At 45.9% G+C, this 14,301-nt stretch overlaps 1 protein-coding gene across 3 annotated transcripts in view; it reads left to right on the top strand.

The window, feature by feature from the left end:
• Positions 1-14,301, top strand: part of LOC119942307 (katanin interacting protein) — a 174,122-nt gene that overhangs the window by 139,875 nt on the left and 19,946 nt on the right. For 2 of the 3 annotated variants that reach the window (XM_038763018.1, XM_038763017.1), the window contains exons 20-24: positions 3,612-3,789; positions 5,855-6,020; positions 9,390-9,547; positions 10,374-10,441; positions 12,626-12,736. In XM_038763018.1, the coding sequence (XP_038618946.1) occupies positions 3,612-3,789; positions 5,855-6,020; positions 9,390-9,547; positions 10,374-10,441; positions 12,626-12,736 (681 nt within the window). The remainder of the gene's footprint in view (positions 1-3,611; positions 3,790-5,854; positions 6,021-9,389; positions 9,548-10,373; positions 10,442-12,625; positions 12,737-14,301) is intronic. The other variant, XM_038763019.1, reaches the window with a different exon arrangement.

Genomic DNA, 14,301 nt, shown 5'->3' with positions numbered 1-14,301 from the left:
ACGAGAAGCAGTGTGGCTCAGTGGAAAGAGCCCGGGCTTGGGAGTCAGAGGTCATGGGTTCCAATCCCGGCTCCGCCACATGTCTGCTGTGTGGCCATATGTTGCCAACTTGTACTTCCCAAGCACTTAGTACAGTGCTCTGCACACAGTAAGCGCTCAATAAATACGATTGATGATGATGGCGGCCTTGGACAAGTCACTTAACTTCTGTAAGCCTCAGTTACCTCATCTGTCAAATGGGGAGTAAGACTGTGAGCCCCACGTGGGAAAACCGGATCACCTTGTATCTCCCCCCCAGCGCTTAGAACAGTGCTTTGCACATAGTAATACGATTAATTGATAAATACGATATTAATACGATAAATACGGTATTAATTGATAAATAAATACGATTGATTGATAGTAAGCGCCTAACAAATGCCATCATTATTATTATTATTACAATAAAAAAATAAAATCAGACACATCCCCTGCCCACAACAAGCTTACAGTCTAGAGCGGGGGAGACGGACACGAATACAGATAAATAAAATTACGGATATGTCCATAAGTGCTGTAGGGCTGTGACCGGGGAAGAGCCAAAGGAACAAGTCAGGGGGACGCCGAAGGGAGTTGGAGATGAGGAAAGGTGGGGCTTAGTCCGGGAAGGCCCCTTGGAGGAGTTGTGCCTTCAATAAGGCTTTGAAGAGGGGAAGAGTAATTCTCCGTCAGATTTGAGGAAGGAGAGCGTTCCACGCCAGAGGCGGGACATAAGCTAGGGTTGGCAGCAAGATAGGTACCATCGAGGCCCAGTGAGAAGGTTAGCACTAGAGGAGCAAAGCGTGCGGGTTGGATGGTAGAAGGAGAGAAGCGATGTGAGGTAGTGGGGGGCAAGTTGATGGAGTGCTTTAAAGTCAATGGGGAAGAGTTTTTGTTTGATGCAGAGGTGGATAATCAACCACTGGAGTGTTCTGAGGAGCGGCTTGACATATCCGGAACGTTTTTGTAGACGAATGATCAGGGCAGCACAGTGAAGTGTGGACAGGAGTGGGGAGAGACAGGAGGCGAGGAGGTCAGCAAGGAGGCTGATGCAGTAATCCAGGCAGGATAGCATGAGTGGCTGTATTAATGTGGTGGCAGTTTGGATGGAGAGGAAAGGGTGGACTTCAGCTATGTTGTGAAGGTGGGACTTAGTGATGGATTGACTATGTGGGTTGAATGACGGAGAGGAGTCAAGGATAACACCGAGGTTAGGGGCTTGTGAGACAGGAAGGATGGTGGTGCCGTCTACAGTGATGGGAAAGTCGGGGGGAGGGTGGGTTTGGGTGGGAAGATACGGAGTTTTGTTTTGGACGTGTTAAGTTTGAGGTGATGGGAGGCCATCCAAGCTGAGACGTCTTGAAAGCAGGAGGAGATGTGAGCCTGGTGAGAGGGAGAGAGATCAGGGCTAGAGATGTAGATTTGGGTATCGTCCGCATAGAGGGGGTAGTTGAAGCCCTGGGAGCGAATGAGTTCTCCAAGGGAGTGGGTGGAGATGGAGAAGAGAAGGGAACCCAGAACTGAACCTTGTGGGGACCCCCCGCCCCCCCCCCGGACTCCACACAGCTAGGGGTGGGAGGCAGAGGAGGAGCCCGCGAAGGAGTCTGAGAATGAACGACCGCAGACGTAAGATGAGAACCAAGAGAGGTCAGAGTCAGTGAAGCCAAGGTTCGATAAAGTTTCCAGGAGAAGGGGGGGGGTCCACAAGAGTCGAAGGCAGCTGAGAGGTCAAGGAGGATTGGGATGGAGGGAAAGCTGTTGGATTTGGCAAGAAGGAGGTCATTGGTGACCTTTGAAGGTGATTTCTGTGGAGCGAAGGGGTCGGAAGCCAGATTGGAGGGGGTCAAGGAGAAAATTGGAGGAGAGGAATTTGAAACAGCGGGTGTAGACACCCGCTACGGGAGAAGCAGCATGGCAGAAACAGCCCGGGCTTTGGAGTCAGAGGTCATGGGTTCAAATCCCGGCTCCACCAATCGTCAGCTGTGTGACTTTGGGGAAGTCACTTCACTTCTCCGTGCCTCAGTTACCTCATCTGTAAAATGGGGATTAAGACTGTGAGCCCCCCCGGCGGACAACCTGATCACCTTGTATCCTCCCCAGCGCTTAGAACGGTGCTTGGCACTTAGTAAGCGCTGAATAAATGTCGTCATCATTATTATTATTATTATTAGACAACTCGCTCGGGGAGTTTGGAGAGGAAGGATAGGAGGGAGGTGGGGCCATAGCTGGAGGGAGCTATGGGGTCAAGGGAGGTATTTCCCAAGGACCTAGTGCCAGTGTACTACATCAAGAAGATATTCAATAAATGCCATGGCGGCTGCTGCTTCTACTAAAGAGCCCGGGCTTTGGAGTCAGAGGTCATGAGTTCAAATCCCGGCTCCGCCAACTGTCAGCTGGGTGACTTTGGGCAAGTCACTTCACTTCTCTGGGCCTCAGTTCCCTCATCTGGAAAATGGGGATTAAAACTCTGAGCCCCCCACAGAACAAACTGATCAACTTGTAACCTCCCCAGCGCTTAGAACAGTGCTTTGCACATAGTAAGCGCTTAACAAATACCATCATCATTATTATACTACCACTATTACTACCACCACCACCCTCTCCAGGAAGAGTTTAAACTGTAGTAGATTATGGGACCTCCTTCAATAATAACAGTAATAGTAGTAAAAATAGTGGTATTTGTTAAGCTATTACTATGTGCTAAGCGCTGTTGTAAGCACTGGGGTAGATATAAGATAATCAGGTCAGACCCAACCCTTGACTCACATGGTGCTCACAAGCTAAGCAGGGAGGAGAACAGATAATGAATCCCCACTTTATAGATGAGGAAGCTGAGGCCCAGAGAAGTTGAGTGACTTTCCCACGGTCACACAGCAGGTAAGTGGTAGAGCCGAGATCAGAACCCAGGTCCTCTGAGACTTCCAGGGCCGTGTTCTTTCCACTAGGCTTCTCTAAAATCTTTTACTGAAATAAGGGGAAACCCATTTTTCTGGTGGTAATTTAGTGACTTCTGGCAGGGGACAAGATAATAGACGAGGTAACCTCAAAAAGGTCTTTTCCTGTGTATCCTAAATTCACAGGAGAGTTCATTCATTCATTCACTCAGTCGTATTTATTGAGCGCTTACTGTTTGCAGAGCACTGGACTAAGCGCTTGGGAAGTACAAGTTGACAACATATAGAGACGGTCCCTACTCATCAGCGGGTTCACAGTCTAGAAGGGGGGAGACAGACAACAAAACAAAACATATTAACAAAATGAAATGAATATAATAAATATGTACGGGTAAAATAAATAGAGTAATAAATATGTACAAACATATATACACATAGACAGAAAACAAAACAGTGCTTTGCATATAGTAAGCGCTTAGTAAATGCCATTATTAGTAATAGAGTTGCCTCGGAATAGAAACTTTCTACTGTTTAACTCCAACTTAATCAGGTCCTTAATAACTGTTTGGTTGATAGGTTCTGGGTTTGGAACTTGGTAGGATGCGGAGGCTATGAATCCTTAACCTGTTCATTTCTATTTTAGGAACATTCCCATTGGAGCCTCCAGGGACTGACTGGCAGTTTTTATTTCTCTTTTAGGCCTTCAGCTCAATTTCACCATGTCATGGGGTGACTCACATTATTTGGGCCTGACGGGACTTGAAGTGGTAGGAAAGGATGGCCAATCTCTGCCAATTACCGCGGATGAGATTTCTGCATCACCCAGAGATTTAAATGACCTTCCAGAATACGTGGACGATGCCAGGACCTTAGATAAGTATGTGAATCGAGGGCCCCAGTTTTCTGATCCACCAATGTAGAATCTCTCCGCTTTATTTCTAGCGGATTAGAAGGGTAATGGTTAAGAATTTAGAAATATCTGACTCACCTTCCAGAGGACTAAATGCTTTGACCCTTCATTCAGTTTGTCATGATCAGAATGAAGATCGCTAGCCGGTTCACCTTAGTTGAATTATGTAGATTTCCAAAACTAAGGTTGGACTAGGTCAGTGGGTGGATTGGAAGCTTCCAGGAAAAACCCAAGTTCTAAAGGAAGTGATATTGCTCCAATCAGTGACCTCCTCTGTAAAATGGGGATTAATAATAATAATAATAATGGCATTTATTAAGTGCTTACTATGTGCAAAGCACTGTTCTAAGCTCTGGGGAGGATACAAGGTGATCAGGTTAAGACTGTGAGCCCCCTGTGTGACAACCTGATGGCCTTGTAACCTCCCCAGCGCTTAGAACAGTGCTTTGCACATAGTAAGCGCTTAATAAATGCCATTATAAAAAAAAATTGACAGTGTGGCTTAGAGGAAAGTCACCTGGCTCCTAATCCTGGCCCTGCCACTTGTCTGCTGGGTGACCTTAGGTAAATCACTTAAAGTCTAATTGGACCTCAGTTTCCACCTCTGTAAAATGGTGATTAAATACTTGTCCTCCCTCCCTTTAGATTGTGTGCCCCCATGTGGGATAGGGGCAGTGTCTGATCAAATTGTATCCGCCTCTTCGTAAAAACCACAATTATTGTTTGATAGACACCCTCTGATTCTGTAAATTAGAGCTAATAATCTGATAGAAGCCTGTGCTGTGAGATACCCCATCAAAGAGCCAAATTATAAATGTTGTCTTGCCAACCTATTGCTATTACAGTTTATGTAAAAATCCAGCAATTACCTCAAAACCGTATCCAATTTCCAACCTGGATAATTATCTCTTATTTGGAAGCCCCTTTGCATACATCTCGATATGATATTCTTCATCTCCAGCTAAAATTGCCAGCGTGGTTTCTGTATACCTGCAAACTGGTGTCAGATTTTATCTCAAAGGGGGATGGCTTCCCATGTCAGAGAAGGAATTTCCTGTCTTTGAAGAGGCCTACAACTATATTAGTAAGGAAATCTGAGTTTCCTGGCTTAATAGAAAAGCGGTAGAGGGGGAATACTGAAGGAGTTGAGATTGGGAGGAGGTGATGGAGGCTAGAGAGAGCCAGAGAAAATTAATACTGGTGTCATGTGGTACTTGCCAGAGTTGAAGAATCACTGTTGCACTCTGCATGGCTGCCTTAGGGGTTTTTTTCTTTTAGGCGAAGTAGTAGTAGTATCAATCAATCAATCAGTCATATTTATTGAGCGCTTACTGTGTGCAGAGCACTGTACTAAGTGCTTGGGAAGGACAAGTTGGCAACTTATAGAGACGGTCCCTACCCAACAGCGGGCTCACAGTCTAGAAGGGGGAGACAGAAGAAAACCAAACGTATGAACAAAATAAAATAAATAGAATAGATATGTACAAGTAAAATAAATAAATAAAAAGAGTAATAAATATGTACAAACATATATACATATATACAGGTGCTGTGGGGAAGGGAAGGAGGTAAGATGGGGGGATGGAGAGGGGGACGAGGGGGAGATGACATTTGTAATGTCATCATTTATGTAATGACATTTATTAAGTGCTACAATGACAGTAGTACTGAACTGTTAGAGAAGAATTCCAGGACATTGATTCGCGTATTGCCCTGGTCCACGAAGCCTCAAATTACGGTATTTGTTAAGTGCTTACTATGTGCCAGGCACTGTACTAAGCACTGAATTATGATATTTGTTAAATACTTACTATGTGCCAAGCACTGTTCTAAGCACTGGGGTGGATACAAGGTAATCAGGTTGTCCCCCGTGGGGCTCTGTTTTGTGGTGTATTTGTGAGCTTTCTCCCGCCCAGTGCTCATTTGATCCGGATGCCTCTCCGTAGCCTGGCTCGTGGCCATTGCGGAACAATAATAAAAGATGCCCCCGCCAAAGCAGGGCCAATGGAATTGTTTTTTTGTGTATTTTTAGGTTAATAGATGGGACTAACATCACAGTGGAAGATGAACATATGTGGCTCGTCCCCTTCTCTTCTGGAGACGATCACGTGGTCACAGTCCATTTTGATAAAGCTGAAAACATTGCGGGGCTGCGCTTTTGGAACTATAATAAATCTCCAGAGGACACCTATCGAGGGGTAAGCTAAAGAAAAGCGGCCCCGCCAGCAGAAATGTTCAGTGGTCTCTCGTGGAAATAGTGCTTTAATAAATGGCTGGAGCCGCTTTACTAGAGCAGCATAAATCCTTCTGAACTTTCAAATGCCCAATCCCATGGCAGGCGGGATAAGATGCTGTTTTCCTTCCAAAGGAGCAGATATAAACTAAAGACCCCCAAAAGTGCTAACATCATCTCAAGACCCCATGCATGAGTTTCTCACTGTCTTGGGAGTTTTCCATTTGTGCTGATTTCCTGCTGCTGAACTTTTTGGCCGAAGTCCCCTCATAGCCTACAAGATATCATGTTCAACCCAGGTGAAGATACCAGACTTAGCTTTCCATGGCTGCTGAATTTCACATCTCTGGTAATGGAATTGGGTTTTTGTTGTTTGTTTGTTTTTTTAATGGAAGCTATTATTACCCAAGCCACTGATGTAAGCAGTGTGATATAAGCAATGATGTGAAACACTGTGGCCTAGTGGAAAGAGCACTGACCTGGGTTCCGATCCCGGCTGCACCGCTTGCCAGCTGTGTGACCTTGGCCAAGTCACCTAACTTTTCTGTGCCTTAGTCTCCTAGCATCTGTTAAATGGGGGTGCAGTACGCATCCACCCCTCCCACTTAGACTGTGAGCCCTGTAGGACAGGCACTGCGTCCAAACTGATCAGAATAGTGCTTAGAACAGTGCTCGGCGCTTAGTGAGTACTTAAGAAATACCATTATTCTTCTTATTAGTAGTAGTAATAATAATAATAGTTGTTGTGTATCCTTATTTATGCCCCAGATGCAAAAAAAAAACCAGAGATTAACCCGTCAGTTACTCCTTCGGTTTGTATTGGTAGTTTTTGCCGTTCTTCGAGAAGTGACCCAGGTGATTCTTGGACTCACCCCAGGTCGCACTTGGTTTAGCCAAGCAAGAGGAGTTAGGACCGTATCCAGTTGTGCTCCTCTAAACCCACAAATCGAGCATGTTGCCAACTTGTACTTCCCAAGCGCTTAGTACAGCGCTCTGCACACAGTAAGCGCTCAATAAATACGATTGATGATGGTGATGGTGTGTACGGTGGATGGACCCAGATGACCAAGCCACGTCTATCTCCAGGCCCTCCTCTGCCCATGCTCAAAGCTTCCCACACAACGCAGATTTCAGAATGAACGAGGAGGACACCACAGAGAAATGTCGATGAACGTAGGAGACGGAGTGGCATAAAGGTCACGGGGGAAGTACGGAACGTGGGGAGAGAGAGCAAACATTTCTGTTCCCTGATTCACTGCAATCAAGGAGGGCCGCAGAGGGATGCTTTGCTACTTCTGCAGTCTGACCCAGAGGCCCGAGGGCCGGGCGAGCGGGAGAAAGGAGCCCTGAGTGTTAATTCCGGAAATCTGACAGCACCTTGGGCAGATCGCTTAACTGATGTAGTGTCGGTTTTCTCATTTGGGAAATAACGGCGTTGGCTGCCCTCTCCTACCATTGCCGCGAAATTGGACTGCGATGAAAATAGAAAGTGTAAATGCGAACTCAAATACTGTGAGTCAGAATCAGGTTCTTCTAGTCCTGGAAACAAATGAGAATAAATAACTTTTTAAAAGATTAAAAGTGGAGCAAAAGGGGCTATTAGAGTTAATCATTTTCTCTAAAAGCTAAGGCAGTTCTCTCTGTGGAGTGCACCGAACGGGGAAAGGAGATTAAGGGTTAGTAGACACGTGTGACTTGAACTCGGAGCAAGGCAGGGGGTTGGGGAGATTAGGCTTTGGCCGGGCGCTACTGCTACAGCCATGGTGGGGTCAAGAGCCACAGCTTCAGGCACTGTCTCTGTATGTTGCCAGCTTGTACTTCCCAAGCGCTTAGTACAGTGCTCTGCACACAGTAAGTGCTCAATAAATACGATTGAATGAAGCAAGTTCAAGGCTTCAGATCACAGCTCCTCCCCGTCCTCGAAGCCATCCTAAAATCCTACCTCCTACACGAAGCCGGCAGATGCGTAAGGAAAGATGAAACAATAAAAACACAATCACTCTATTGTATTTATCGAGTGCTTACTGTGGGCAGAGCACGCTTGGGCGAGTACGGTGTAACAGAATTGGTAGACACGTTCCCTGCCCACAATGAGCTTACAGTCTAGAGGAAAAATGGTGTTTGTTAAGTGCTTAAGCTGTGGGGTAGGATACAATCCCTGTGCCACATAGGGCTCACAGTTTTAATCCCCACTTTACAGATGAGGTAGCTGAGGCCCAGAGAAGCGAAGTGACTTGCCCCAAGTCACACAGCCGACAAGGGGTGGAAGCAGAATTAGAACCCAGGTCCCTCTGACTCCCAGAACCTAAAAGGGAAAGGACAAAAATAAACTTTTGAAGTGAGGACAAAATGAGCAGTTGGGTCCTTTGGCTAAAGGGGCAGAGCTTCAGATACCTCGGGTCTCAGTCCAACTACCCAAGAGCCACGGAAGCTACCACAGGTGCGGTAGCCAGCTTGGCCTTCCCAAAACTCCCGACGCTGTCCATTTTGTAGAGGCCGCACACTGCTGTGGCTTCAGCCGCTGCTGCTCCTTCCCTACGGGCACGGAGGGGAGAGGAAGCCGTGAATGCTCCCCATGAGGTAGCCTGGAGCTCTGGTTGGTAAGGGGGGCCGAGGATAGCCATCACTGGAGCCCTCCCCCATTTAATTCCCAACGCCACAGTTGTGTCAACCCCCAGTCTCCATTAGCACATATTTGTTTTATTCCTATCATCAGCACCTATTCACATATGGATTTTTTTTAACGGTGTTCGTTAAGCGCTTATCATGTGCCGGCCACTCTGCTAAGCTCCGGGTTGGACACAGTCCCTGTACCGCGTGAGGCTCACAGTCTTGATACGCGTTTTACAGATGAGGAAACTGAGGCACAGTGAAGTAACTCGTCCGAGCTCACGCAGCAGACAAGTGGTGGAGCTGTTAGTAGAACCCAGGTCCTTCTGATTCGCAAGCCCTGCTGCTTCCCTCGTATATGATGTTTTCCTCTATTTGTACTGAGGGCTTAGAAGAGTATTAGGCATGGACCCAAGGTGATCAATAAATGCCACTGATTGACTGAAGAGGTTCAAGTCGACTATAAGAATTGGATTGGGGAGCAAGCTTTGGCCTGGCCAAACAAATACAGCCAGTTTGGCAGGAGTTGGGAAGAAAGGGGGAATGGGCGGATTGATGGCAGATTGAGGGAAGACAAAAAGGGAATTGGGATAATGCCAACTGTGCTGAAAACGTCACCCCAAAAATGCCATCTTTTTTTTCAACAGGTGTGAGGTAGTAACGATAATGGTGGAACAATTTGTGTCTTCTAAAATCCATTTTTTTATTTTTGTTTTTTTGCTAGGCCAAAATTGTGCATGTCTCTTTGGATGGTCAGTGCATCTCCCCACCAGAGGGCTTCCTTATCCGCAAAGGGCCAGGAAATTGTCACTTTGATTTTGCACAAGAGATTCTCTTTGTTGACTACTTGCAACCCCGAACGGTTGCCAAACCCTCTAGGAGGTAAACAGAAGAGATTTCTTAGCAATTTCGCCTCCCCTAGTTGTTTGCACGTGGGTGTTTGTGGATCAGGCTGTTTTATAAGTTGCTGTGCAATCCTTACCCGGGCATTTTTGCTGATGAAAAAAAATCATTTTTAATTTGTTTTCTAAAGCTTATCTCAGTCTCTCTTTCCTCTGAGACAATGTGACTGTATTTTGACAGGGAGGGGTGGGATTTTCACCCTCTGTATTGCATGTCAAGAGTTTAAATGCTTCGTTTCCCATCTGGTCTGGAAAGCAGCCTAGAAGATTGCTTGAATCCAGGGAACGCTCCTTAGCAGACTCTGAGAAAGCAGAGGCTTACTATTTATGTGATCCTTCGACAGCCTCGAAAATCAAAACGTTCTGAGCCTTCTGGTGAAAATGGAAGCAAACCTTTTCCAGAGTCCCTGGGATATACGTTACTTAGTGAAGAACATTCTGTTAAATGCTTTGTTCATTTGACTCATTTATGCTCCCCAAAGAAAGAAAGCCCAAGGGGTTGAGACTATCCAATAAAATAAACGGACCTTCACCCTCCCCAGAATTTGGAATCGCCCTCTGAGCTTTTAGGTATTTAAAATTCCCTGCTGAGGGCCCTTCACAAGCCAGTGGAAAAGCTGGGATTAGGTCTCCGAGTTTCTGGCTGACTATCCTAATACACAGCCTAATCCACTGGAAAGTAATTAGTGGCGGGGGTGGGGGGGGATGAAATTATGGGAGAGGTAGTGGGAGCCATTATTACTTTTATTTATTGCAATAATCCACCAATATTATGTTTCTTTTTTTTTTTGTTTCGCACGATGTAGCAGGTCTGATGGGAAGAGCGTGGAGCAAGCCAGCATGGACTATGAAGCCCCACTAATGCCATGTGGCTGTATCCTTCCTTACTGGGCAAGCCCTAGCTTTCCATAGAGCTTGTTTGGGAATTTATTAATATTAACGTCTGTCTCCCCCTCTAGACTGTAAGCTAGCTGTGGGCAGGGGATGTGTCTGTTTGTTGCTATATCAGACTCTCCCAAGCGCTCGGTACCGTGCTGTGCACACAGTAAGCGTTTAATAAGTACGATTGACTGACTGACGGACTGAATTACCGTATCGAACTGAGATTTCTATAAGGTGCCTCTGCCTCTTGGGAAGATGTGTCAGGATGCGTTGGCCCACCTAATCGAAATTCAGTGCCAAGAGAATTTGCTTCCCGTATTCTGTAGTGTTCACCAATTGCTCTCCTAGATTTAAGGAGTTGTGTTTCTTCTAAGAAAAAGCATTGAATTTGCGGAAAGAGGATGAGCATCCCTGTACCCTGGATGAAGCCTGCCAAGTAGGGAGTCCCCTTTTCCACTGCACCACTGCCCTTTCATCCCAGCAAGGGAGGCAGGAGGCAGTAAAGTGGGCCTCTCCCTGTTACCTTCTAGTAGTGGTAGTCGTAGCAAGAGCATTTATTGAGCACCGACTCTGGGCACTGTACTACATCCTTGGGAAATTGGGAATAACAAAGCGACACATTCCCTTCCCCCAAGGAGGTAAATGGAGGAGGTAAGTATGAAAAGATTTACAATTAAAGTGGTCCAAAATAAATAAATTAGGCAGGCACAGGTGCGCGACCTCATTTCTTCCCCTTGGCCTCCATTTGTAGTTTAGACAGCCAAATCAGGGAGGCAGTGAGTAGGAATGTCATTTTAGTTTATAGCAACCCATGTATCTCATTTGTTTGTGCCCCGTTTACCTTAGACTTCATGTCTCCCCAAGTTTATCTTCAGTCTAAAGAGCCTCAAAAACGTCTTCAGATAATGGCTCTCTAACACTGGACGTGAGCGTGGAAAGTTACATCTTTCTCCTTATGCTGGTCCTAGATCCGGGTGACTACAGGGCAACTCATTATTCAGGCCTTTTCCTCAGTTGGCATGTCTTGTTTTTAAAAGTTTCTTCAAATCAGTCATATTTATTGAGGACTCAATATTGTGTGCCAAGTACTGTACTAAGTGCTTGGGAGAGTACATATAACAGAACTGTAGACATGTCCCCTGCCAACTGGGAGATTAAAGTCCAAATGGGTCATGGATGTGCCCAGAGTCTTTCTTCTCCATTTTACTGATTAGGAGACCCGGGCCAAAAGCTCTACACTGAGGCAGTTAGAAGATTCATTCATTCATGCAATCATATTTATTGAGCGCTAACTGTGTGCGGAGCATTGTACTAAGCGCTTGGGAAGTACAAGTCGGCAACAGATAGAGGCGGTCCCTACCCAACAGCGGGCTCACAGATCTGGTTTTAGACTGTGAGCCCACTGTTGGGTAGGGACTGTCTCTATATGTTGCCAATTTGTACTTCCCAAGCGCTTAGTACAGTGCTCTGCACATAGTAAGCGCTCAATAAATACGATTGATGATGATGATGGTTTTAGGACTGAGATCTGTGGACTCGCAATCCCATCCTTAATTCCTTGATACTCCCTTCAATCAGCCAGTCAGTTGTATTTTTTTATGGTACTTTTAAGTGCTTACTACGCGCCAGGCACCATACGAAGCGCTGGGGTAGATACAGGCTAATCAGCTTGACATAGTCCATGTCCCATATAGGGCTCACAGTCTTAATCCCCGTTTTAAAGATGAAGTAACTGAGTCACAGAGAAGTGAAGTGACTCACCCAAGGTCACACAGCAGACAAATGGTGGAGCTGGGTTTGAATCCAGGTCCTGACTCAAAGGCCGGTACTCTATCCACTAGACCACACTGCTTCTCAGCCCTCTAATTGAGCACTTATTGTGTGGAGAGCACTGTACGAAGCGCTTGAGTTGGTAAACACGTTCCCTGCCCACAGTGAAATTACTAAACCGCGGAGGTGAAGTTTGAACAAAGCAGATCTGAAATGTTTCATGAGTTCCGTAGAGAAAGGCAAAATGAAAATAGAAGGTGGCAACCTTACACTTGGACTATTTATTTTGAACTTCTACCAACTTCTGGTTTCCCTCTCGGCAGCGCAGTTAATCTTTCTTGACACTTTTGTTAATTTTTGCTTCATTTATATGTCCATAAAAGTGATTTTCCTTAATCCATCCCAGTCATTTTCCAGTTTCAGCTTCTGACCAGCTGGGGCGATCCATACTACATCGGTCTAAATGGGCTGGAGTTGTACGACGAACATGGAGAAAAAATTCCTTTGTCTGAAAACAGTATCCTTGATGTTCTGCCCTCCTTGAATTCCCCTTCCCTTCTCCTTGTAGATCTGTGGAAATTCGGGAGGAGCGAGTAGCACGCTGCGTATGTCTAGGAGAAATCTGTTTACCGAAAAAACCCACTGGCCGTGCCTGCATGGGGCACACCTAAAAGCTGTTTGTTAAAATGTCACACTATCTGTGAGTATCATAACTGTCGTAATGATACCGCACAGGCTAGTCAGCTAACAGGAGGGTTTGATAACAGGAATCCAGGTAAATCTTTAAACTGCCAGGTTGAGCCGGCACGAACTGTATTTTTTTCCAGGAGGCCTTCCTCATATGTACTGCTTGATTGCCTCAGGAGACGGTCTGATTACAATCAATCAATCGTATTTCACTCCCTGGAGGGTCTACCTCCAAGTCATTCAGCCGGTCTTGTCCCTAGGACGGCCCTGGACACTATCTCAGGGAGGGGAAGGGGGGCAAGACTGCGGTTAGAAACATCCAACGTGCAGCCTGACGGGTGGATGCATTCGTGTTCAGATTCGCATGGTGAGTTCTGAGGCAGAACAACTAGGCCTATGGTCCATGAATAGGGTCCACTCCTGTATATATGTATATATGGTTGTACATATTTATTACTCTATTTATTTTGCTTGTACATATCTATCCTATTTATTTTATTTTGTTGGTATGTTTGGTTTTGTTCTCTGTCTCCCCCTTTTAGACTGTGAGCCCACTGTTGGGTAGGGACTGTCTCTATGTGTTGCCGATTTGTACTTCCCAAGCGCTTAGTACAGTGCTCTGCACATAGTAAGCACTCAATAAATACGATTGGTGATGATGATGATGATGAACATCCGTAAACAACGCAAAACCGCTAACTTAGCTCAGCATGGATCAGTAGCCCTACTCGATGCTGATCTTGGCCCAAACCAGATTTTCCAACAAGAGGATTTCTTTCAAAAATCACCTGCTGCTCAATACATACAGACGTAGTCATTAAATGCCTCAATAGATTGGAGGCCGACTTTTCTATAGGCATAAAGGATACAATTGGCATGTGGGGGATCAATTAGGTGACACCTCTGTGACAAACCGTGAGCTGGGAAAGCCACAGAAACCTAATTCAAATCTGTCTTGGGTTGCCTCTCTACATGTGTGCCTCGTACAAAAGAAGTCGAGCTGATTTGGAGGCCCCTGAATAGCCATTCTAAAGTATCCGCCTTCATTAGAGAGGAGGATTTTCCCCTCGCACTCTGGATATGAAATTGATATGTTTTCGATTGCGTGATGGGCTGAGAAAGTTGGTATGGTGGCATTCGCCTAATTACATAGTTCCAGAATTGGTCGTGGCCACCTTAACCCCACAGATCACTGGAAGATTCTAGCCAGGCGGTGAACCCAGCCTGAGGTCTTCCTCAAATATTTACGCCTGCTGGCTGGGGGTGCCCATGTCAAGGTCCTACCTCAAATTTTGGCCCAGATTTCCAAACCCTGTCATTACATTCCACCTTTCCCCAACCTCCTGAATTTCAGCTGGACTCCAGGTTTTCTTTTCCAAATCGCTGTGTAAGTCT

Source organism: Tachyglossus aculeatus, chromosome 21, assembly GCF_015852505.1.
Source record: "Tachyglossus aculeatus isolate mTacAcu1 chromosome 21, mTacAcu1.pri, whole genome shotgun sequence".
NCBI lineage: Eukaryota > Metazoa > Chordata > Mammalia > Monotremata > Tachyglossidae > Tachyglossus > Tachyglossus aculeatus.
The sequence above is the reverse complement of the archived record's forward strand: the minus strand, read 5'-3'. Positions and strand labels throughout refer to the sequence as shown.